This window comes from Ambystoma mexicanum, chromosome 7q (genome assembly GCF_040938575.1).
Source record: "Ambystoma mexicanum isolate Mex_15411 chromosome 7q, UKY_AmexF1_1, whole genome shotgun sequence".
Lineage (NCBI taxonomy): Eukaryota > Metazoa > Chordata > Amphibia > Caudata > Ambystomatidae > Ambystoma > Ambystoma mexicanum.
Window position 1 is genome coordinate 710,777,537 of NC_090941.1, and position 26,704 is coordinate 710,804,240.

General features: G+C 46.1%; 1 protein-coding gene across 4 annotated transcripts in view; it reads right to left on the reverse strand.

The window, feature by feature from the left end:
- The window catches only part of IFT88 (intraflagellar transport 88), a 2,010,164-nt gene that overhangs the window by 161,263 nt on the left and 1,822,197 nt on the right, over nt 1–26,704 (reverse strand). For 3 of the 4 annotated variants that reach the window (XM_069640003.1, XM_069640005.1, XM_069640004.1), the window contains 2 exons: nt 24,709–24,759; nt 5,254–5,364 (listed from right to left, as the gene is read on the reverse strand). In XM_069640003.1, coding sequence (XP_069496104.1) covers nt 5,254–5,364; nt 24,709–24,759 — 162 coding nt within the window. The remainder of the gene's footprint in view (nt 1–5,253; nt 5,365–24,708; nt 24,760–26,704) is intronic. The other variant, XM_069640006.1, reaches the window with a different exon arrangement.

Genomic DNA, 26,704 nt, shown 5'->3' on the forward strand with positions numbered 1-26,704 from the left:
GAGTTCCGGAATTCCCTCCTGTCCCCTCTCCCACCCTGCCCAGATTCGACAGTTTCTATAACGTCCAAACGTCCACAGTTTATGCATTGCAGATGAGGTTCCTTTATCACGGATCGCCCCTAGAATCTGTGTTCGGGGATGGGGAACGAGAAGAGGATGTGTCCGCAGTCAAAAGCAAATGTGAAATGTATGGGCCCCAAATGTCTGGGGGTAGGGCATGGAGGGGCAGTGTCTTTATGAAGTCTGTTTCTGCATCTTGGAAGTAGGTCACGTCTCTTAGCCATCCTTGTAGATTCGGCGGGGGTCCACGTCCCCATAAACATGCAATTCTCCTTCGTGCTAGGACCAGTAAAAGGCTAATCCTTGCAGCATTTAAAGCTGGATGGCTTATTCACCGACATACTGACGCTGTATTGAATTCTAGAATCAAAAACAAGCGTGTTCCGAATAGCGTGCTGAACATGCGGAAAAAAGAAATGAGGAATGGGGACCTAGTGGATATTTTATACGATGGCACATCCGATCGAGGAATGGTGCGACCATATACAAGGGAGTTATCAATGACATCGAGCAGCACTAAGCACCCTGTCAAAACATTTTCCAAGCAACTGTCGCAGCTATCAAGATGAGGACTCTTTGGGAGAATGCAATCCATTGAAAGAACATTACAGAGAGGTAGGGAATTTGTTCTTCTAATGGATTCCCCACCTATGAGAGACTCTTATAGCAATACGTGGGATCTGAAGGAGGGAGGAGGGGCTGGTGACTACTCTGCTGAAATGTGTTTCCGGCATCGAAAGGGAATTCAAGCGGTAATGTGTGTCACACATGTGCAGAGAAGCACATGTAGCCGCGAGGCAATATCCAAGACAGGGACGCCACTCTGAAGAGTTAAGGTGAAAGCCAAACCTCTGCCAGAATGAGCCCAGAGTCCTTCAAACAGAACCTTCACTGCCAGATTACAGCATTACGAGGTGCAGAGAATGATCCACCTTGACTGATTACAGTGCTACCAGCATGGGACTTCCCTCACCCGAGAGACGCAATAGCTGAGAGCCCCACATTGGATCTAGTCGATGGAATCACTCCTCTGCCTTGGACGGATAAGGTGGAGGAAAAAGCAATGAAAGATGGATCGTGTGCAAGAAAGGGAAGTTGAAGACCGCCTTTGGGAGAAAGGATGGTCTCACTCTAAACGTCACCTTCTCTTTGGAGGAAACCAAATAGGGAGGTTTAACAGAGAATGCCTAGAGCTCACACATCCGTATTGCGGAAGTGGTGGCAACCAGGAAAATCACTTAAAGTGTGAGCAAGACATGAAAACAAGGGCTCAAAAAGAGCATACAAAGGAATGTCAACAAATTAAAATTCCATGCCAGATCCACAAACTGGTGTGGGGGACACTGATCACACAATCCATGCAAAATTTGTAAAAACATTGGGAACTGTGAAGAAAGAACCTTGCTCAGGTGCCATTTTGAAAACCGAGTTAGCGGCCAGGTACCCCTTTGAAGTGTCAATCTGTAGGCCCGTCCAGACCAATGAGAGAAAAGAAACAAACATGGGACAGGTAAAAGGGTCCAAATCCCTCTCCCGGTATCGAGCCGAGAACAAACGCCATCGGTAGGCATGAAAAGACTTTCTGGTGGGCCTCTGAGCTGAGAAAAGCACATAAACGGCATCGCCTGACAAGTCCCCCTCTCTACTTCTAAATCTAAATATTTCTGCTACCAAGATTGAAGGTTCAGGCTGCTGAGCTTTGGATGGAGGACCCGCCCCTCCAACTGAAAAGTAGATGCATTCTCCTCGGGAGATGACAGAAAAGGCAGATGAACATGTCCACCAACTCTGGGTACCACGTTCTTTGAGCTCAGTTCCCAGCAATCAGAATCAACCTGTTCTCAAAGAGGCACAGTCCCCTGAGAACCAGCAGAATGACAGGGATCGGCAGGAAGGCATAGCAGAGGTCAAGCATCCAGTCGACCGTCAGTGTGTCTCCAAGACCTCTCAGACAAGTGCTTTTCCTAGAGCAGAAAAAGTTGCACTTCCTGTTCACACTGGAAGCGGAGAGGACTACCCGAGGAGTCCCCCAGCGGGAGAAGATCTCCTCTAGAGCATCCTGGCAGGGCAACCACTCATGGGAAGGCTGAAGTCTATCTGCTCAAGACATACACTTGGACATTCTCTGTTCTGGCAAGATGAGCCGCTGTCAGAAATACGTAATTTTCCAGTGCCCAGAACGAGAGTTGCATTGCTTATATGCACAATCCACTCATCGTTAGATTCGACAGGCGAGTGCCAAAATATTCCAAGGACGCATCATTGACCAGTTAGCTGAGGCCAGGGTTGGCGAAGTAATGCCCGTTTCAAGAGGTTGTCTCTAAGGGACCATCATGCAAGATCTTGAGAAATTCTAATTCTGCTCAAGATGTGCAAAAGGTCTGACATGTAAGGTCTGACATGTTCCCTTGAAACTAAGACCACTGGCAACAGAAGAGCCACTGAAGTGACCTAATTCACAGTCGGATCTCCAGGACCACCAGAATGCAGGAGGCCATGAGACCCAACAAGTGCAGGGAGGCTGAAGCAGGAACCTGCCTGGGGTTGGAGGATCTGCACCATACGAAGGAGGTTTACCATGTGATCCCCAGGAGAGTGTCTAAGACAGCCCTGATAAACTGGCAGGATTGGGACAGTGAAACCAGACCCTTCTTGAAATTCAGGGAGAAGCCCAAGCTGTACAATAGGCTTCTCAAAAGGAACAAATGTGCTGACACCTGGTCTGAGAACCCTCAGATTCAGGATGGGATGCAAGCCTGTTGTTCTACCCGGTGAACGACCTGAAAGGCCAAGGAGTCGGACCTACTGTGACACCATTCCAAGTCGAACAGGACTGATGAAAGAAGCCCCCTTCAGAGGGGTTTTGTGTCTGAGGTGGCAGAGGGCACGGAGGAGGTGAATATCCCTCCTCTGGGAGCCTCCCTACCCGTACCCCTGTGGTAACATCTTGGTTGCTGTTTTCCCAAGGGTGCTTGACCTCTTCCATGGTGAGCATAGGAGGTGGAGGTCTAAAACCCTCAACCCCTGTAGCAGGAGCTACAGGTTGTTGCACTGCCAGACCAAAGGACTTTGCAGTGGCTTTAGAGGACTGGAACCTACATCAGAAGTCGTCAGCCTTCGCCCCAAAAGGTTACGCCTCTCAAAGGGCATATCTGGGAGCTTCACCTGCACGTCCTGTGCGAACCCAGAGGCACTCATTCAGGAGTGCCTCCTCACCACTTTGCCCGCAGACGTCATTGGTCCCACGGTGGCAGCCGAGTCCAGCCCTGACTGTAATATCTGTCGAGACGCCTCTCTGCCATTTTGAATCAGGGCACTGAAGCTATCGCTCACCTCCCCATCAGATAGGTGTTCGGCTGCCCCAGACACCTCCAACCAAAGGCCTAAAGAAAATTTAGCCAGAGTAGAGGAGGCATTTATTGCTCTATGGCCAAGACTGACCAAGGTGAAAACATTCTTCCCCATTCATCAACTTCTTGCTTTTCTCTGCCCGCAGCAGAGAAGGAAACGTGGACATGTTCAGGTTGGCAGTTGCAGCCAGAACCACCAAGCTCTCGGGGGAGGTGTGGGTGGAAAGAAAGGCTGGATCGGAAAGGTTCTTGCCCAAGTCTCGGTCATCTGCAGAGATGGAGGCAGGCATTTCCTAGACTTTCAGTACTGGAGCATTAGCTGCAGGGTTGAAGGGCAGAAAGGCATCCTTCCTAGGACCTTCAACCAGCCAGGATGTCTGTAAGCTCAAATCAAACTTTCAGTCTGGGAGGGGCTGACTAACCAAGTAGCTCCACTACTTTGGCTATCAGCCATTGGAATGAGGCCTGAGGGTTCCCCAGAGTCGGTGTCGGCATAATGTCCAACTCTGGGTATGTATCCAGACCACTGGCCTCCTCTAAGTCGGAAGCCAGCTCCAACAGTCCATTCCCCTGATCACAGAGCTCCTCTTTTGCATCTTTGACATAAATAAATGTATGTTAATGAGTCCCCCCACTTCTGTTTTTAGGACTTGACCCCTGATGACGCAGTTCCTCACCCATAGGAGCCAGGCCCAAGCCCTTAGGCATACGGTCACCCCCCTTCGTACGGTCCTTGTCAGCTTGTCTAGGTGCGGTGGACCTGATGGTGTCACCTGGGCCCTGGAAAAGATGTTGAACATCTTCAGCCTGAAAGCCTCCAATTCCTGCAAGGTAAAGGATTGGGTGGGAAACGGTACCTGTGCAGCCGCTTACTGGGAGTCCCTGGAGCAGGGACTCCTCATCCTCAGGAAGGAAGAATAGTGATGCAGAGAGGAACTGCTTGGTGAACGTGAGCTCTTGCAGTGCTTCTTGGTCTCCTTTCGGACCAGTCTTTCAACCTCTGCTCCGCACCCTGTGACGTTGAACAAGATCTCTTGTTGTCTTTATCTTTGTGGAAAAAGGTGTAGCGATTCACTGCCCATTCCCAGAGAGCCTTCGGGTGCATCAAATTACACATCCCACAGTCCTGTGGTTTGTGCTCCTCCCCCACAAATTATAGACAGATCCTTTGGGGATCGGAAACACATATGTGTTGACAGTAGTCAGTGTATGGATTGAAGCCCTATACCTTTACAGAAGTAGGTATTTTCACAAAACTCAGAGTAGCAGGGTTCCTGGAGCGAACATTGTGCGCAGAAAAAAAGGAACTGAAGTCGTGAGGCTCGGCACCATATACTGGCCTCGACATCTTGTCCTGCTTGTGTCGTGTAGGGGGCATCGGGCAGAGCAGATGTGAAGCTCCACTGTATCCCCTGGTGGCGGAAAGTTTACGAAGATCAGCTGCGCTGGAGATAGAATATCACAGATGAGGATCTGTGGAAAGAAAGAATCCATTATTTGTATTTGTATTTTCTTTATTTGTAACGCGCAGCAGGCCCGTGGGCATTAGAAGTAGGCTACTACCATTTAAGTCAGGTTGGCCACTTTTGGAAAAAATAAGGCGGCCTCCTTAGAATTCAGTAGGTCTGCCTTAACAGGGAGGAATCGGGACATTTAAAAATCAATGTCTATGCATGTACCGGACCATACTAAAAAAACTATAAAAAAAAAATAAAAATAAAATCAACATTTACACCCAGTTCAATTGTTTATATTAAATTGTTTAGCGATCACACGTCGTTAATTTCACTTTAATCAGGTCTAAAACGTAGTAAAACAATAATAGACAAAACACTCGACTTACCTATTTCTTTATTATTGCTTGCCTCGTACGGATCATTTGTTCCTGGCAGAGATCTGAGTTTAGCACTTAACCTTTCACCTTTGGCGCTTGTACCGCTGCTTTGTCCACTGTCTGAAAAACAGTTGACGTTTATCAATAATTGCAAATATCCTGTACTTTGTGTTCTGTTAAGTAAATTCACTATTACACCTCAAAAGTGACACCGGCAAGACTAATACCGTTTTGCATAGATAGCTTCATATTATTTGCAATTCTCAATACCTTGAATTTTACCACAAACAAAATTCAGACATCAAAATTCCCTTTTTAGTGAGTCTAAATGCATGTGCATTTATGTAGAGCTATAGTACGAGTTCTCATGGTCGATAATACCATGAGTGATTCTTATCTGGGCAAGACTAGCCTTGTTCAAAAATAACCATCCAAAAGACAAGTTATAGTACAGTGGAATTTGAAGTATACCGCTTTAAAAGTAAGTGTTTATAGTCTGAGCTCCACAACCTTTTGCATAGATCAACAAAGTAATGACCTCCCAGTAATGTTCTTCCTGACACAGATTCATCATCTATTATATTCTATCTCCAGCACAGCTGATCCTCCGAAATCTTTCTGCCACCAAAGGGCTCAGTGCGGCTTCCCTTGATGCCTCTGTGCGGGCTGGGCAGACATGACATTATGGCCAACATATATCATGTATCTGTGCCTCATGACCTCACTTATGCCTTTACTAGCTATTCGCAAAAAGGGGCAGGTTGAGAGGTAAGTAATTTTTTGTTCCTCTAGTGGATTCCTTCCTCCAACTAAATCCTCATCTTTGATAGACTCCCAGAGCAGTACGTAGATGTGGACGAGATCTGGAAGAGGGAGGAGAGCAAGAAGACACCACCTAAACTAAAACACTCTGGAGGACTGCTATGCCAAAGAAAGCCCTGACAGGGAACCCAAACAGTAATGTTTGGAAATCGTGTGCAAAAAAGCCCCCAAGCTGCTTTGAAAATGGGCAAGACAGGGACCGCCTTTGCCCCACCACTGTAGAGCAGAACTGGCAGTCAGAACTATGGTAGAATGAGCCTATCATGAACATCCTTCCCAGTCCGCTCATAGCATTCCGAGATGCAGAGGATGAACCACCTTGGCAGTGTGTGTTTAGTCAAAGTCCTGCCAGCACAGGCACCAGCAGGACCCACTTAGAGCTGGCCATCTTTCCAAATGTCCCTTTTACAAGTGATGTAGTAGGCGGGAGCCTGCAAAGGGTCCAGCCAATGTAATAGCTTCTCTGCTTTAGACGTGTGAGGAAAAAATACTGGATGATGGATCTTTTGAGAGAGATGGAAGTCAGACACCATCTTTGGTGGAAGGATGGTCTCACTTTCAATATCACCCTCTCTTTGGTAAAAATCAAGCAGGAAGGCTTAGCAGATAACGCCTACAGGGCGGAAGCATTGTAAGAAAGAACATTACTGGAGGTAATTATGGACATTTTGAGGAAGCATGAGGTTGGATATCAAACATATGCCGATGACAGTGAGATTTTTTTAAAGCTGGCCAATTTTAAGGACTCGTTATACAGAACTGGACAATGTTTGGAAGAAGTGGCTAACTGGATCTCCTGGAACTGGCTCCAACTTAATCTGAACAAAACAGAGGTGGCTCTGTTTGGCCCTAAACATTTGACACAGAACAAGGAAAATTGTCCACCCGCCCCGACTTTTTGGGTTCTAGCTTAAGTTTTGCCTCAAAAATAAAATATCTGTGCTGCATATGGCAAGATAAACTTTGCGGTAAAAATTAAGGTTGGATCAAAAATCCAATCTTTTTTTATCCTTGCTTTTGTTATGGCTTGCCCCTCCCATAGGTTTGTTGAGGATCATGCCGTCTCAATTGGACTATGTGAATGGTATGTTAGCTGGTATTCCACTGAAACACCTAAACCAGCTAAAGAGGGTACACAACGCGGCTGTTAGCTTGATTTACAAGGTTCCCAAATCTTCGCCAATCTCTGCCCTGCATTGCTCTTTGCACTGGTTGGCGCTAGGCGATAGAATCGATTTCAAGCTCTTGTTTACAAATGTTTGAATAATCTTGCTCCAGTATACCACAGTGAAAAACTACTGTGGTACCAACAAGCCTGAACGCTGCACTCAGCAGACAAACTATCGTTGGTGGTTCAACCACCCAAATGTTTCTCTGTGAGAGATATACAGTTTGCAGTTTATAGACCCAAACTGTGGAACAGTCTGCCTGGAGATCTCAGGCAGAAGGAAACTCTTTCAATTTCACAAAGCTTTACAAATCTTTCTCTTTAAGTAATCAATTCAAGAGGGGTGATAGGAAGAAAGTGTTCTTGACGCCCATGTATTAGCCTCCATCTGCACCTAGATGCAGTTCATTCTGCTTAGTATGTGTGTTATAAATATTTCAATCAATCCGCCCACATATTCCTTATCTTATGAAAGATACCAAAGCCATATAACAAAGAGAGGCTGTAATCAGTCATTACAACATTTTGCACTACAGACCTACCTACCCTGGCATCCTCGCCAACAATGATTTCTAGGCAAACATGTTAGATAAAGCACAAATAGCTGCCTGGGAAATGTCTCAAATGGGGAAATCTCTTTGGAGAGCAGAGGTTGCAGCTTGAGCTTTGGTAGAGGGTACACCCAACCCATCTGGCACCTCCTTCTGGGCCAATTTATAAAATGTGGTCCAGTCAAGAGAAGACTGTTTGAAAGCTGAATGTATTTGGAATACAAAAAAGGGGAGGTACTATAGGTCGGTTGACAAATTTCAGCATATGTTGCAAGCCCAGAAACCTTATCTGTGAGGAGTTCTCGTGATCAGAATGGGCCATTGTTCCTGCTCTAAGAACCAGCTTATAAGTGTCACACCCAAATGACACGTTACATTTCTAAAAAGTAACCTTTTTAAACATTCGCTAAAGAAATTAAATAGAAGTAAATTAATTAATATAAATTATATTATGATGTGGTCACTACATTAATGGTACTAACACAAACAATCCAAGAAGGAACTTGTCAGATGTTCCATACATACGTCATTATTTATTTACATATTTTTGAATTTCATAAATTGGGTACAATACAGAGGTGTGACATATACGCCAAGAATACGAAGCATGGGGTGAGGCTGCAATCCCAATTAGTCTGCTCAGTTACAGTGTTTATCTGAACTGACAGTAGAGTTAGATAACGTGAGGCACGCTTTTGCTAAGGTTCCATGGGCTACAGATATTCTGTTGCTTGCAATTATTCATGATAGAACACACAAAAATAAGTGAACGTAGGAACAACTTCAGTAACCTTTTGCAGGGCCAAGGCAGGAGAATTCAACGTTATCAGGTAGTGGTTAAATATGGCTGCGGGGTGGAAGTACTAGTCACAAGGTATAAATGTGGGAGAGTCAAGTATGGGGGTATTTTGTTAATGTACGCAGCCATATACATGTTAGATCTTCTGTTCATGGGGTCAGATTTTCACATTCCTTGTAAACCTCTTGAGGGTATATTCGATTTTTCGGTTTGTAGGGAGGTTGGTTCAGAATTTTGGACCTAATACTGTGAGAGATCTCCCTCCTGAAGGGTGTCCATTTGAAAGGCATTAGAATCCAAAAGAAGATGATCTCTGTTTTAGAAGGATTAAGCAGAGATGATCATCTATCGACCAAACCTGGATTCTTTGGACTAGTTCAATGATAAGCTGACTGTAATTAGTTTGCAATGTCAACAATACCTGAAAACCATCTCTTTATAATTGGAAAGATTTTCAGACGAGTTTGGTAATGTTTGCTAGAGGTTTAATGTAAACATTAAATTGCCTTACGGATAAGATTGAGCCCTAGGGGGACACCACGCTTTAAGGGGAAACTTGTTGAGTTGAAGTCTTCCATTTTAACCATTACAATTAGCATGCTGTTAGTAGCTTCATCATCATGAGTGATTGAATTATTGTACTTATAGAAGATTGTATAAGGAGGCTTGCAGGACAAGGCCTGAAGTTCACTCACCCTTCTGACTTATGTAATGACCACTAAAAGGATGGTCTTTAAGGTTAATAACCTTAAAGTACAGGTATGGTTAGGCTCACTGGGAGCACACATTAGAAATCTCAATACTAAGTAAAAGTCCCAAGTTGGGACTTGGAATGGGACTGGGGGAAATGTATTCGCAGTCCTTTTAAGAATTGTATGACAAGGGGATTTTTGAAGAAAGATACCTCTTCAGAGGAGCACTTAAAAATGGAGAGCGCTGAAAGATACCCCTTGATTGTACCAACTTGGACCCCCAAGTTGGCCAGGTGCAATAAGAATGATAACACCATGTAAACATAAGCGCTATATAAATTCAATAAACAAACATAAACGGATCTTCATTCTTATCCCTACACCAGCTGCAGAATTTTGTTCCAACATCAGCGGTACAAGGACTTTGTTACTGGCCTTCGGGCCGAAAGCAAAATCTCCATTACGTCTTCCGGAAGGTCCCAATCCTTGTATCTCAACCTATCAGAAACCATGTGTGAAGGTTGAGAGTCTTGACCTCTGGATGGAGAACCCAACCCTCATCTCTTGAGAGAAGGTCCTCTCTTTGTGGGAGACGTATCGGAGGGCAGATGGACATGTCTAGAAGGTCCGGGTACCACGTCCTCCTGGCCCAATCGGGAGCCATTAGGATCATGGATTTCCGAACTTTCCCGACCTCCTGATGACTTGAGGAATGACACGGATTGGAGGAAATGCGCACAGGAGTGGAAAGTCCCAGTCCACTACGAATCCGTCTCCTAAAGCTCCTCTTAGGGGAAATTACCTTGAGCAGTACCGTTCACACTTCCCGTTGACACCTGTCACGAACAGATCCACTTGAGGGGTTCCCCAAAGGGTGAAGATCTCTTGAAGGACTTCCTGAGCTAGTTCCCACTCGTGGGAGACTGTGCTCTGCCTGCTCAGAGCGTCCACCGTTGTGTTCTCCTCTCTGGCTAAGTGAACTGCTGATAGGGAGATTCCTTCTTGAATTGCCCAGAACCAGAGCTGCATTGCCTCTCTGCACAGTGGTAGTGACTCTAGACCTCCTCTCTTCTTGAGGCAGTACATGGCCACTGTGTTGTCCGTCATTATCAGGTCGTTCTTCCCCTGCATAGAGAGCAGAAAGGCCTTCAGCGCTAGTCTGATTGCCCTCAGCTCCAACAGGTTGATATGTAGTTTGGACTCTGATGGAGACCATCGACCGCTGACTGTCAGGCCGTTGGTATGTGCTCCCCACCCTGTGAGTGAGGCATCCGTTACTACCGTTATCTCCGACCATGGCTGCCAAAAAGGTTCTCCCTTCAAAAGGTTGTCCTCGCAGGTCCACCACAGGAGATCCTGAGCGACTCTGTTTGGAACCTGAAAGAGATCTGACATTCTGCCTGAGGATTGAGACCATTAAGTCCTGAGAACCCACTTGAGAGATCTCATTCTCAGGCGCGCCTCTGGCACCAGAAAAATGCAGGATGCCATGAGGCCAAGCAACCTCCGAAAGTTGAAGGCCGGGAGACGTTGGGCACTCTGGAATTTGGTGACCATCTGTAGAATGTCTTGAGCCCTCACCTCTGGTGGCGAGGCTTTTCCCAGGGATGCATCCAGGACTGCTCCAATGAATAGGAGCTTTTGAGATGGTATCATGTGAGACTTCTTGAAGTTTTGGGAGAAGCCCAGTCCGTGAAGGGAGTGACAGGTGGAGCTGAGATGTTCCAGGGCCTGTTCGGGGGAACGTGTCCTGATCAGCCAATCGTCCAGGTAGGGGTCGACGTGAATCTCCCCTCTCCTGACACTTGCTGCCACCACTGCTATTAACTTGGCGAAAACCCTCACGAGGAGGTCAGCCCAAATGGCAGAACTCAAAACTTATAATGAGAACCGCCAACTGCGAACCTCAGGTACCTTCTGTGCTTGTGATGAATTGGCACATGAAAGTAAGCATCCTGAAGGTCCAATGATACCATCCAGTCCTGAAGCTGGAGGGCCTGAAGGATCTGAAAAAGGGTAACCATCTTGAACTTGTCCTTCCTGAAAAACGTGTTCAAGTCGCTTAAATCCTAGATGGGTCTCAATCCTCCGTCCGTTTTTGAAATTAAGAAGTATGGGGAGTACCAACCCTTGTGCCTCTCCGCTACAGGTACTGGTTCTATACCACTTTTCTCTAGCAGGGTTAATATTTCATGCATAAGGAGCGTATCTGGAAATTTGAAAGAGCTGTTTCCCGGTGGATGACTCTGTAGCTTTTTATTAAAGTAACCCTGGGCAACTGTTTCTAAGGCCCATGCATCTTATGTAATGCCTCGCCACTCTTTCAGCTGCAGCGACAGTCTGCCTCCCATTGAGGTCTTGTGAACTAAGACCTCAGAGAGCTCTAGAGGCCGGCTGGAGCAATGGCTGATGGTAAAGCAGCTGCTCCCTGGGCGGTTCTAGTACCTCTTTCCCTTCCACCACAGGGAAATATTTTCTGACCTCTTTGATTGGACAGTCTTCTCCCCCTTCCAACTGAGTAAAAGCGAAAGGACCTACCGCTCCAAGGTGTGCCGGTGGGGCAGTTTTGTGGCTGTCTAATAGCAGCACCAAGTGACTTTGCTGCCGCTTTAGAGGTCTGTAATTTCTCTAGACTCTCGTCAGCCTTGCTACCAAATAAATGTGTACCATCAAAGGGCATGTTAAGCAATCTGGACTGTACATCTGGAGCAAAACCAGACTTTCTTAACCAGGCAAATCAGTGCATAACTCTACTAGCCACCAAGGACCTCCTGATGCTGTCAACAGTGTCGAGACCTGTCTGGAGGGATTCGCACATTGCATCTTTCCCATGCTTGACTAGATTAAAAAAATCTGTCCCTTTCCTCCCCTTTGGGGATATGATCAGCCGTCATTGCTACACATTCCCAAATAATGTGAGTGAATCTGGCCAATGTGCATGTAGCATTTGCTGACTTTAGGGCCATACTTCCAGCAGAGAAAACCTTCTTGGCCCACGCATTTTAACGCCTGTCATCTCTGTCTGGGGGAATAGTTGGGTATGCGTTCTGCATAGAGGTTGATGTGGCAGGTTGTACCACTAAACTTTCAGGAGTGGGATGCTTTGTCAAGTAACTGGGGTCACTACTGGACGCCCTGTATTTAGATGTTAATTTTTTTATTTACTCCCAGAATCAATCCTGGTGTCTTCCAATTTGAACTCAGTCTCCTTTGCAATGCCACATGAAAAGCAAGAATAGGGTCTTCCTGGGTCCCTTATCTAGGATGTCAGTTAGATCATCCTGTTTGTATATTGGTGTTGGTCTTTTCCACCCCATATACTCTACCACCCTAGACATTCACTGTCTATAAGACCCTTCAGAATGTTCAGTAGGGTCCGGCCTCCCAAACTCTAATTCTGGTGATGTACCGAGTACACTTACATTCTGCAGTGACTTCTGTACATTTTTTTGTCTTGATTCAAAGGCTCAGGGAACCCAGGTGTTCCATATTGAAGACCAAAAGGTTGTGAATCATCCGAAGAATGTTCTGCCTCCTCATAAATCGAAGAAAGTGGTTAAAAAAATTCCAAAAATTCCTTTCTTGGTAATGGTGTATACAGCTTTTTTGTGCGATGATGGTGGCGCCGAAATCTTCGACACAGTCGACGTCGAGGGCTTTGACGCTCTCTGCGTCAAGGACTTGTCTAACGCCTTTGGCGTCGAGGACCTGTCATGGTCCCATGAGGAGTCTTTCAGCGCTGATGGCATCGATGACTTCTTCCTCGAGGAAGATTTGTCTCGACTTGAGGGATCCTTTGACCACCCTCAAGGAGATATTTCCTTGCCTTCCAGGCCCGGAGGTGCATGGTTTTTGCCCTTATCCTTTTTCTTGTCGAGTTTTTCAATCTGGACATAGCTTTCATGACTTTTAGAGGGGGTCAAGGCCACATTCTCAAAAACAGACATTTTTATTCGGAACTTCTCCCACTCATCTGAAGAGGCCGATTTCATTGGGCATTTAAACCGTTCTGGGGAGGAAACTCGACAACGAAGACGGTGACCTATGGTGCCTTTTCCTCGACTGTCGTGAACATGACGAGTGGTGAGAACCACTGCGTGATCTCGATCACTTTGTCTTTTTACGACAAGAACATTTTCTCGACTCATCTGAAGACATAGAAGGGGATTTTGACCTAGCTGCCGCTAATTTACCCTCTTCGCTCTTTCAAGGCTTTAGCCATCATCAATAGGCAGGCCTTACAGTCGAAGGTAGCGTGAGAGGAACCAAGGCACCACAGACACACCTGATGGGGGTCCGCAGGGATGTCTTTGCCCCCAAAATCTTGGCACTTCTTAAACCCTGATCTCAGAGTCGAAGATGCTGATGATGATGTCATTTCTCAATAATATACTCGAAAATTCTTGATCGGGAACCGAAGCGTATCATATCCGAAGCGATAACTTTTGCGGAAAAATGGAACTGAAGCCAACGGTTGCTGCGTGCGCTTTATACCATCGATGACGTTGACATAGAGACGGAGGCCTCCGAGGGACATCGAGGCGACCGACATTGACACGCAGTGCCCTCTGCTAAAAAAATGTCCAAAGCAGCTGAAGCTGGATATGGAAATATCATAAAATGAGGAATACGTGAGAGCACACAATCCATTTGAAACATTTCTTTAGCCAGCACTCCACTCTAAAGAACATCGGAGGCCGTAAACCCCTGCTGGAACCTCCTTACCTGTGTTCTGGTAACATTCACAAATGCACAACACTATCCAGCGTGAGCTGTTTAGTAACTGCTCACCCCAACCTGGATTGCGAAAATGCAATGAACAACCAGTTATCCTTCCTGAAAGAGCCCGTTCTGGCCAGGTAAAAACTTAGCACCCTCTTGGGATCCAATCTGTGGAGCCTCTCCTCGTCCTTCGAAGGATAGGGTGGAGGATAAAACGCTGGGAATCCATGCTCTGGCCCAGATGCAATTCTGACACCACCTTCGGTAAAAGTTCTGGGCACACCGTCAGGGATACTTTGTCTTTAAAAAACTTCAGGAAAGAGGCTTTACAAGGGAACGCCTGCAATTCACTGACCTTTTCGGGGACGTGATTGTCATCAATAAAGCAGATTTTAATGTGGCAAAAATGATGGGAGCAAAATGCAAAGGCTCAAACAGAGCTGCCATTAAGAAGGTGAGAACCAAGTTCAAATCCCAATCAGGCATCACAAAAGGCAAAGAAGGGAAAGAATTAACCAGGCCCTTCAAAAACTGGGCCACCACTGGGATGGTAAAGAAGGAACACTGTTCTGGTGTCCTTCTGAATAAGGAAAGAGCAGCCAGAACGTGCCCACTTGTAGGCCTGATTTGGTTAAGGCCAATAAAAACTGCATCACTGAGGAGGTGAGACACGACATGGGGCCAACTCCTTTTGCCTTGCACCAAGTCACAAATTTCTTCCATCTGCAAATATAAAGGGATCTAGTGGACTGTGTGCGTGCAGCCAATAGCACCTCTAGCACCTCTGCATCAAAGTCTGAGTCCCCATACCTCAGCTTCTCAAGAGCCAAGCATGCAGGTTGAGGGTCTGGGTTTGGTTAAGCACATTGCCTCCCAGCTGTTACACGAGGTCTGGCCTCCGAGGAAGCCGGAGAGGCAGGCATATGGCCAGTTCCAGGAGATTCAAGTACCGCATCCGCCCTTGCCCAGTCCGGGGAAATTAGGATCTGGTGCACCCTGAATCTCATCAACCTCCTGAGAAACCAAAGGATGACTGGTATCGATGGGAACACATAATGGAGGTTGAAGACCCACTCCACCAGAAACGCGTACCCCAATGGCCCCCGGGGGTGAAATTTCCTCGAGCAGAACTGTTCAGTCACATTTTGTGTTGTCCGCTGCAAACACGTCTGCTGTTGGGTTGCCCCAACGAGTGAAGTTCTCAGCAACAACCTCTTGGCATAGCTCTCGTTCATGGCAGACTGAGCTCTGCCTACTCAGAACCACTGCACCAGCCCATTCTCCACACCTGCCAGATGAGCTGCAGAGGCTGAGTAGTTGTTCTCCAGCATCCAGAACCATAGTTGCATGGCCTCCCTGCACAGGGGCAGTGATCTCACGCCTTCCTGCTTGTTGAGGTAGTGCATGGTCACTGTGTTGTCTGTTAACAACAGGACATGTTTACTGTGCAGAGAAGGCACGAACACCGTCAGGGGTAGTCTGACTGCTCACAGCTTTAGCAAATTAATGTGGTAACCTTTCTCCTTCTGAGAACAATGACCGCTGATCTGGAGAGAGCAGCAACAAGCTCACCAATCCTTCAACGAGGTGTCCATAACAATCTCCTCCTCCGGTTATTGCGCACAGAAAGATTTTCCCAACAACATATTCGATCTTTCGCTCCACCAGGTCATGTCATTCACTACAGACCTCGACACCTGGTGGACATCAGACATCTTGCCAAAGTACAGCGACCACTGTCTACAGAGAAGCCACTGAAGGGATCTGATCCAGAGTCTCACCTGCTGCACCAGGAAGATACAGGATGCCATGAGGCTCAGTAGGCACAGAAAAGCCGGGAGACTGATTGCGTTCTGAAAGACATGTGTGCCAAGTTGGTGCCTCTCTCCAAGAGGAAAAGCCTTCCTTTCCCGGGTGTTGCAACGATTCCTAAGATGTCGTCACTTCTCCCCAAGAGCAAGCCCTTTTCCATGAGGCTCGGGAGATGCAGTGCTACCCAATAATCCCCATAAGGGTGGTGTAATGCTGGACGACCTCGTGGGGAGGGACACCACCTGTGGGGACAAGGATGATCACTGAGGGTACAGCTCATTGAGTAATGTTAGGTTATGTTATTAGAATTTATTAAGCGCTACATTCGCCAAACAAAAGGCATCTTGACACTATACCGGAGATAGAGGGTACAAGTGGAGAAGTGACTAGAAAAGGAAAGCCTTCAGGGGGCATCAGAAACTAAGACGGTTCGCATTAGCACAAAGGGCTATACAGAGAGAGTTACACAACTTGGCCACAGCCACAGAAAAGGCCAGGCCCCCCATGCGTGTTTGTCAAACACACAGCACTTGAATAGTGAGAGAGTTTGTGAGCGTAGGGGCCGTGACGGTTCTGGCACTAATATGTCAAGCAAGTTCAAACACAGTCACTATAAGTATATACACCTCCCTACTTAATTATTCAACAAGTCTAGGTTAAGACACCATTTATTTAGCAAAACAGAGGTGAGCATGTAACCGTTGATGGCGCTCCAATAATTGGTTTAAAAAGGGAGAGAAAAGGCAGAGTAGGAAAATAACACAGTACCAACACTTTTAAGAAACCACAGCAAGTCAAGAAAGGCAGGGTCTACTGTAGAGCAAAGAGTTCATAGGCCAGGCCCACTCTTGGAGAGAGGAAGGCGGAATGTGCCCAAGATCACACAGTGGAAATGCACTCAAAGTCTTTGCAGAAAAGTCAAAAAGAGGTTGGATCAGGTCAGAAATGCAAAGTTAGCAGGTCTGAGGTCAACCCAGTTAGAAAGTCAAGGATTTACGGGACACCTTGGACGATCTGTTGCAAGGGAGACCAGGCGGGACACAGTACCTGAAATGGTGAGGAAGCTCCAGCGGGGGCAGTTGTTCCTGGCAGCGGGTGCAAGTCGTGGCTTCAACCAGAGGAAGAGATGATCTCGACGAGAAAGAAAGCTGGAGGTTGTTGCACTGCCAGGAAAGAAACCAGCCGCGGAGTTTCCCGATTAAAAGGTACGACCCTTTTATTTGCGGTAGTGGTGAAGCGTGGCTATCCGGCCGCCGGGGTGCTTGGCACGGGCGATTCGACCACGAGATGATTCAGGAAGGCGAAAAAGGCGAACTGGTTGGTCCCACCAGCTCAAAGGGAAGAAGACTCTCTGGGAAGAAGATCTCCTCTGTCGTCGGGGAAGTGGTGAGTTTCGTACAGCAGGGCTCCACCGATGGTGTCATCGGTGTAGATGGCTCAGCTTCTCCCCTCTTTGGATTCTTTAGGTCCTGTGGCGACTTCTGAAGTTCCAGTCCCCAAAGCCCTGCTTTTATGCAGCAAAACCCCCATTCATCAGCCTAGCTGTCACTCAAACATGCTAAGTGGTGAGCCGGGCGGCTCACCACTGGGCCAATCACACAAGAGTGCGACTTGAGTTGCCAAGGCAACTCAGTCCAGGGTGCCTAATCCCCCTCCCACACATCCTGTTGACCCCAGACAGAGTGGCACCATTTGGAGGGCTTCTGTGGAGAAGCCCACCAAAAGTGGAACAAAGGGCTCGACTTGGGTTAGAGTTTCAGAAGCGAACACAAACGCCATTTTAAAACCGAGTCCTGGCAAAAAGACCCAACTGGGGAATAAATATTAAATAAATAACCTGGCGGTATCTTTAACATTGCACCAAAAAGTGGTGCGTTTAAAATGAATGGGAAAATCCCATAGGAAATATTCCGGTGGAATATTTTGCGTGGTATCCACTGCCACCAGCCAGAAACACGACAAGGGGGGGACTGGACAGTGCCCCCTTGGAAAACAGACCCAGGGGCAATCGAATTACCTCTACCAGTACTTCCACAATATGATGGTTTGTACTGTTCTGTTCACAATTTGAGACTAGTAAAGCCAATTGTGACTTTACATGCCCTGGGAGAAAGTAGTCAGTCCCAGGGTATGGAGTCTATGTTTGGGGGTCACTATGACACCCCTGTGTTACTACACTGAGGGTGCTGTGTAACACACATACCAAAAAAACATGAAGCCCTATGGAGTAAAAGACCCTATAGCCCATAAAACATATTACATAGTCAAAGGACATTCTCAAATCATGCCCAAGAGTGGGAGAAAAAGAGTCTCACTCTTAGCAGGAGAAAAAAATAAACCCCAAAAATCCAGCAAAGCTGCTGGGGGACTCACTAGGTTTGGGAAATTAGCTTTGGCAGAGAATTCTCCTGAACATAACTGATGTACCAAGTAAGCAGTCTGAGCAAGATAGAGTGAATTGCAGTAATCGAGCCCACTCATGCCTAACAAATTAACCACCGGGGCATGAAATCGAGAAGGAATGAAGGGTAAAACCTTACAAAGCATCCTCAATTTGCAGTGTCCAGTCTTACATACAGAAGCTATCTGATCTTTCATAGAGAGAGATGATTGAAGTTTCACACCAAGTTCCTTTACTGCTGAAACAGGAGTAAGGGGCTGGCCAAGAGCTATTGGCAAGAAATCTGTAGTACAAACATAGGAAAGAGAGAGGAAGGAGGAGGAAGGTGGACCCATGACCAGTACCTCCATCTTGTCCCCATTCACTTTAAGCCAGTTGTCTCTCATCCAGCAACCCAGAGCCTTCAAGCAACCCCGCAGTTGAGACGCCGTGTTCACCTGAGCCAGCTGAACAATGATTTGGGTGTCATCAGCATAGGAGTAGCAACGGAGGTCGTGGGTTTGGATAAGCCCGACCAGAGGCTGGAAAAACACATTAAAGAGAATGGGAGACAGAGCAGAGTGTTTGGGGACACCGGAAGTAAGAGGCACTGGTTTGGCGTGAAACGGAAGAAGGGAGAGAGATTGAGCACGGTCAGTCAGGAAAGATTTATATTATGGGTGATAACAGGGGAGTCATTACCCCTGGTCTTATTTTGAACTGTACAGACCTGTACAGAGAAGGGAGTCATTCTCCTGGTCCAGAACTGGGAGCTGTGTAAAGGTTGTGTGTAACCCGCAAGCCAGGGGAAGGGAGCCATTCCCCCTGGCGTTCTTGTTGCAAGAAAACATTCTTTTAAACACTGAATATCAGGAGAAGGGAGACATTCTCCTGGAGAAGGAACTTTCTGTTGGATTATTCTTTAGTTGTAGTTTAAAGGATATAAGTAGGCTGCAACATGGGACAGTGGAGTTTGATTTTGATTGACATTCTGACGGATCCTTTAGTTTTGAGGCAGTGAAACCCCACTTAGAAGATAGGGATAGTATAACTATCACCATTCCACCTTTGTGTCAGATTCCTTCTTCGACACCCTTGCAGTGCCCAAGACCGCTCTGATGAACTGGAGTCTTTGTGCTATTGAGGTTTGTGATTTATGTACATTCTGGGTGAAACCGTGCAGTAGTAACGGTGTCCTCGAGATGCCTCAAAACCTGTTCCGGTGACTGTGCTTGGATCAGTCAATTGTCCAAGTATGAAAAATGCTGGCTCTCCTGAGGTGGGCCGCAACTACTGCCATCAGCTTGGTAAAGACCATGGGGGCAGAGGTCAAGCCAAAAGGGTGCACTTTGATTTGGTAATGCATGTCCCCTAGTACCCACCTGTGCTTCCTGTGGATAGGCACATGAGCGTTCTGAAGGCTCACCGACACCAGCCAGTCTTGGAACTGCAGAGCCTGGAGAATTTTCCTCAACATAACCACTCTGAATTTGTCCTTCCTCAGGAATTTGATCAAATTCCTGAGGTCCAGAATGGGACGGAGTCTTCCCCCTTTCTTGGGAACCAGGAAGTATTGTAAGTACCAACCCGGGCCTATTCCCTCAGCTGGGACTGCCTCTACTGCGCCCTTCAAAAGAAGGGCCTGCAGCTCCCGTTCTGGCTGTCGGGAAGAAGGTGGAGGTCTGTCCAGAGGTGTAAACGGGAGGCAGTAACCCCACTCGATTTACTAAGGACCCAGGCGAAGGAAGTTATTTCCTTCCATTTGCCCAGAAACCTGAAAACTATCCCTCCAACCAGCGAACTATGGTTCAAGACCTCAAAGAGGTTTCTGAGTGTAAGTGTGTAATGGGTTATTTATAACGCACTTAAAACCTATTGGTTTTCCAAGCGTGCACCCGGGGATCAAACCTTTGTTGCTCAGCGTCGTCTTGCTTCCAAGGTGACCACGTTGTCCCTGAGCTATCCACCCAGCCTCAGGCGCCATCAACACTACAGCAGTACTCCTCTACCTGGCTGCGGGAACCTACGTTGCCCCTGTTTAGCCTGGAGCACTTGAGACCTTCTGGGAAAGGTGCAGTATCTCCTGTAACCCCGTCCTCTGGACGGTGTCCAGTCAACTCGTCGAAAAAAAACTGGTCGACTGCAATTTAGTCGACGCAATTTGGTCGAAAACCAAATGGTCGAATTTTTTTTTATTTATATATTTATTTTTCGGGTTTTTGTTTAGCAAAAAAAGGGGTTTTTAGAGAAAAAAAGGGGGTTGGGGGGGGACCCCCCCAAAAAAAAAAAAAAGGGTTAAAATAAAAAAAAAAAAATTTCGACCATTTGGTTTTCGACCAAATTGGTTCGACCATTTGTCTGGTCGATCAATTTTTTTCGACGAAATGTCTGGCAACCCTCTGGACCCAAAGGCAGAATGCAGAATGAACCTAGTGACTTAGCGGTCAGCTTCAAGACCTGCAACCTTTACAGTGACTCATCGGATTTCGGGCCAAAAAGATGTTCACAGTCGAAGGCAAGGTCCAGCAGCTTTGACTGAATGTTCAGGGAAAAATCCTGAGCCCCTCAGATAGGCAGACCTGCGCAAGACCATCGAGATGCACATGGCATAAACCCATACTGTCTGCTGCGTCCAAACATGCTTGGAGCACTTGACAGGCATTTTCTTTGTTATCAACCACTATCTCTAAGATGCCATTCTTGACCTCTCCCTCTGGGAGGTGATCAGATATTTCTGAAATGGTGCGCCAGAGGATATAGGAGAATTTAGCAAAGGCACAAGAGGCATTTACAGTTTTAAAAGCCATGCTCCCGGAGGTGAAAACCTTAGAGAACGGAAGGTCGCCTCTTGCCAGCTTGTATTTTTTCATGAACTCTGTGTTGACTGCCGTTATCGAGCACAGGTGTTGCCACAAGGTCATGACCGGATCCACTATGGCAGCGTTTAAGGGCAAAGCCGGCTCAGTCTGCAGTCCACAGTTAAGGATGTCGGTGAGGTCGTACTGCGACACTGGTTTTGACGGTGTGCCGAGCCCGATGGCCATGACGACCTTCCCGACTGCCTTGCGGTATTGTGCGTTTGGGTGCACATATGGGTTTAGCTGCTGGAATTCCACATCTGGCGATGTGTCCAAACCATTGGCATCGCGAGGCCTTGCACCAGTTGCAGTAACCCAGCCTGGTAATGGATCCAAGGCAGCACCTCCCATCTTCTCGAACTCAAATGGTATCTGGTTGCCCTTGAGTTGAAGAACATGGATGAAGTGTTCGGTATGAAGCTTCTATCTTGTGGGAGTTCCGCCGTCGAGGGGCTTCTCGTCCCGAGTTGAGTGCCGACAGGGCTTCTCGGCCTGAGGGGGCTGCCAATGGTATCAGCGCAGGAGGAGGTTTCACCTTTGGGGTCCCACTCGAGAGCGTTCAACCTGCCTTGGATGCCTCTGTTCCAGACAGACTGGGCACGGTTGGAGTCATATCCACCTGCGGCATCAAGCCCAAAGCCGTAGCAGCAGAAGCCTTTTCAAAAACTTTAAACATTTGGTATTTGAAGTCCTCCCACTCCTCCCTAGGAGAACCCTTTGCTGGGTACAAATATGAATTGTGTTGGTGTTTCTTTTTGTGCAACAACGAGGATGAGTGGTGAGATTCACAGTGGGAGTGTGAGTGTTTTTTGGGCTTCTTATGGCCACGTCCCTCTCAATGTTTCTCAGGAATAGGCCCTTCTGTATCATACTCCGAGGACCTATGAAGCCACTTGGCCAGGGATTTTGACAGCGGTCTACCGAGTGGCAGTTTTGCAGAGCATTCTTTCACCACCTTCATCGCCAGACAAGAACCACATTGCTTTGTATCATGGCCAACATCAAGACACCACACACAGATAGTGCAAGGGGGTTGTGAAGGAAATTTTTGAGTTACAGTCCTTGCAGCATTTAAACCCGGACGGTTTAGGCCCGATATAATGACTTCGGAGCGAATTTGTTAGAATCAGATAATGAGCGTGTTGCGATTCGCTTGCTGAGCTCACGGAAAAAAGAAACTGAGGTAAGGGGGCGCAACATCACATCCAATGTCCAGGAAATGGCACGTCCGTATAGGAGGGAGTCATTGATGACGATATCAAGTGGCACCACTTCCCCGGTCAAAAATCTTTCCGAGCCGCTGCCGCTGAATAACTATTTATCAAGATGCAGAATCTGTGGCAGAATTAAATCCATTGAAACATGCTGACTAAATGACTGAACTTGCATGACAGTTCTAATTGTAAAGTAGGAACCTTGTTCTGGGTTTCTTTTAAAGACCGAAACTCAGCCAGATACACCTTGACTGTGCCAACATTTAAACACTGCTGGGCTAGAGAAAGTAGGAAGGTTAGGGCATAAGCTGTGCAGAATGAAAGAGTGTCCAAATCTCTCTTTTTGCAACACAATAGACCTTTCCTTGAACGGCAACCGTAAATAGCTCGATTGCCTACCCACCTCTCCACTCAAGCTGCCTCGAAAAAAACAAAAAACAGAGAATCAAGAGAAAGGCAGGGGGAGAAAGAAAAATGATCAAATCAGAGAATATGCAAGGTGCAAGTCTTCCATTCCCAGAGTCAGGGTTCTAGTCTACACCATTCTACATCCTCTGGGTCTCATGGCCTTAATCATTTTTGTGGTTCCAGAGGCTGTGTTGTGAATGAGGTGGCTCCAGTGGCTGCTTTACTATCAATGGTTTCCGTTATTTATCCAGTACCATTAAATGCTAATAGTATTATTGCTAAATGTGTGCATGCTCTTAATGTGCTCTCTGCACAGCTAGTTGTAGCCTAATCCAGCCGTATTCAGTGGGTCTTTTCTAATCGCTGTTCCACCCACATTGTCCAGTCTTGTTACACCAATCTATCTCATTGCTTTAGTTCTATGCCGGTACTGACCTTAGTCTGCTATAGGCTAAACTATAAATTATTCTCAATTACAGTGTTTAAGCACTATGCCAAGGCTTCTGTGACCATGTTCTGCCTGTGGCTACTTACTGACAGACTCCAACATTGGGGCTCTCGCTCTAACGAACTTGAGAGAAGTATTTTATCGGATTTACCAACTCCACATTACCACCGTTTCTCAATTCAGGCACAAACCTACATTTTCTGATGTCCTTAATTATAAGTAGTTTATTTCTGAAAGAGGTCTTACAAACATGAAACTGGTTTCATGCAGTGCTCACAACTATTCTCTGCAGGGGTCAGGCTTTTAATCTGTGTAGCCAGAGGAGAAAGACTTGTAACACTGCGCAGTGCCGCTCCTATTAACCCTCAACTTTAAGGGAAAATTGTATAATGTATTGTACTTCTCTCTCTTTACTATTCCTTTTCTTTTTTCTTTTGTACATGATGTTCTATTAGGTGAAAAGCTTCATACAATTGTTTCTGAAACTGTAACCCAATTACAGAAAAACTCACTACCTGTCCTGACAATATTGTGCAGCGTTGCAGGCGGCCTTGTAACATTTTTCTTTTCTGCAGCTGATGTCAATGTTTGTTACTGTTACAACCACCTCATACTAAAACCAGGACCAACATTGGTGGAGGATATCTTCTAATACTGGAATTGAGCCCACCTTGTTGACATCCAAGATCTTACAAGAGACTTAATGCATTCATTTCAAACATAAGTGGAACAGAAGTCATCACTTCTCACATGACATGTGAATGTTCTAGAAAAGGAGTCACCTATGAGGTTATTTAGATGCCAGGAAAAAACCATTCAAAATGCCCAGCAATAAATTTTTAAATAAATATACGCTTTTTTAATTTAAAAAAGCCATTGGCCCTCATTACATGGCAGGCAGTGGACCATGGTGCTATTAGCACCATGGTCCATGCAGGATTCCGCCATGGTGGATGGTGGAATTACCGCCCCATTCCAAGGTGAGTGGGGCGGTAATTCCCCATTCACCATTTGCCCTTCCCCATTCCCATTTTTGCCCCATAGGGCAAAATGGGGATGGGGAAGGCGCTAATTACGGCACCGTAAATTACGGTGCCGTAATTAGCACCAAGGTCGCTTAGCGCCTTGGACTTTAACGCCTGCAAAAAGCAGGCGTTAAAGTGTGAATCAGGCATTAAGGGTTAACGGCGCCGATGGCGCCGTTAAACCGTTAACGCCTGACTTGTAATGAGGGCCATTGTGTCATAGTACCCCCACCCCACACAAATAAATAAGATCACGCAGACACATAGACTTAAATTTCCAACCACAAAATAAAATGTAATTATAATCAAACATGTTCGGCTCATCAAGAGACATTTTTGCATCAGCTGCTGTCAAAAATAGGGCTATTGCTATATTTACAATAAAACATGAAAATAGATTATGCGTTTAAAAGTAAACACCAAATTAAATTATTCCCTTCGTAAGTTTAAAATGTGGATAAACAACAAAACTGCAAAAAGAAGCTATATAGCAGTTGTGCTTTGGTTTAAGTAAGCATCATAAATATGATGAGAAAGAATTACACAAGATTATTTTCACACTGACCTTTTATTTGTTCCATGGAGGTACTATGATTATTTTCAGAAGAGGGGACAGCTGAAGAAAAAGGAAGAGGGATAGAGCATGCACAAAGGAGAGAAAGGTTTAGAAAACAATGTAAGAACAAAGAAAATGTTCAGCTTTGAGCAACACAATCTTAATATTTACAGTAAACTTATGATAGAACTTCAAACTCCAAACTACAGTTTTAGTGCCCAGCCGCTTTTATGGGGATGAGAGCTGTTTGGTTTAAGGAACAGTCTTGAGAAACTAAAGGTAGCAGAGCGTTTCTTTTTTTAATAATGAAGGAAATGATAACGAACCACATCACATTCAAAACAGAACTTTGTATATCTATGGTAGATATGGGTTTTTTAAAGCACAACTGCCTTTTGCACTTTAAGCACTAGATGACTAAAATGGAGGACAAAGAGTGACGTACGACAGGCAATATTTTATGGATGGAGACAATTTCCGCTGCTGCATCATCTGTACAAAATATCACTATGCAAAGATTGGATCCAGAAACCTTTCAACAGTCCAGATGGGGAGCCAGGACAAGTCAGAGTGACCCTGTGACTAAAGAATATCTGCAACATCACCAGAAGTGACACGGCCTACTCAAACAACACCCACCTTGTATCACCATTTCAGCTCAACCAAATTGTACTGTGCCACAGAGACCAGAAATAAACCGGTCAATGCTATATGAAATTAAAAAACACCAATAACATGATCGATGAGAGAACTAGAGGGAAGGTAAGCGGTTGATGATGAATTTGGAGAAAGATGGTGTATTTGTCAGAGAAAAGTGTTACCCAAAGGTAAGAAGAAGAAATGACTTACCGTGATGATGTTTTCCAAGGATTCTTCCCCGACAGATTCCTCATCTTGATAGATATCCTTATCCAGCTCTGCTGTGAAACCTTTTCGAGAGGGGGAGTAGAGGACTTCGACTCGGCCATCGATCGTTGCCTCGTCTTGCTGGGTGCTCGATCATCGGCTCCGGACGTGATTACAGGCGTCATATAAATACCACGTCACTATGCCCCATGCTTCAGTTCCTCCCCTTTTTTACCCTGTGCCTGAACGCTGACGAGGACAACAATGGGAGGGAGGCTAACCAGCCTGCAAAAAACTTAAGAATGGGATACCTCCCAACGGAGATACCCCACAGAATTAGTAGATTAAAAAATAGATTTTTTTAAATTGTTTTATTTTAAAAGATAGTAAGATAGAAGCAGTCACCTTAGAACCATCATCAGTTGTCTCCTCACTTGGACAGAAGCGTTAAGCCACAGGGACTTTCTGAGTAGGGATGGATGGGAGGGAGGGGCGATGAGGAATCTGCGGGAGAAGAATCCATGGAAAGATCATTACGGAAAGTAATTTCTCTTTCAATGGATTGCTTTTCTCATTTTGATAGATAGCAGTAAGCATTAAACAAGCAGATTTTGTAGAACTGCTCTACAAAATCTTGCATCTGCTCCACGTGCAACATCTAAAGAGTAATGCTAGGCAAATGTATCCAGGGACGACCAAGTGGCTGCACGAAATATGTCTCCAATGGGAACTCCCCTGTGCATGGCTATAGAGGCTGAGACCCCCCTGGTAGAATGTGCCCTGATGCCAGGAGAAAGCTACCTGCCTGCCGACTGGTAACATTCGGATATACATAAAATAATTCAACGCAACAGGGTTTGCTTGGTTATGGTGAGACCTTTACAGGATAATGAATGGGCAAAGAACAACTCATCAGTTTTCGAAACTCAGATGTACAAGCCACGTAGAAATGTACGGCTCTTTTGGGGTCAAGATGGTGGAACTGCTCTTCCTCTTTTGAGGGATGGGGTGGAGGGTAAAATACAGGCAAATCAATTGACTGAGGAAGGTGAAACTCTGAAACCACTTTAGGAAGGAAGCCAGGTCTGACGTTGAAAAAAGCGTTCTCCCAAAAAAAACGTAAAAAATTGAGGTTTGCAGCACAACGCCTGTAACTCAC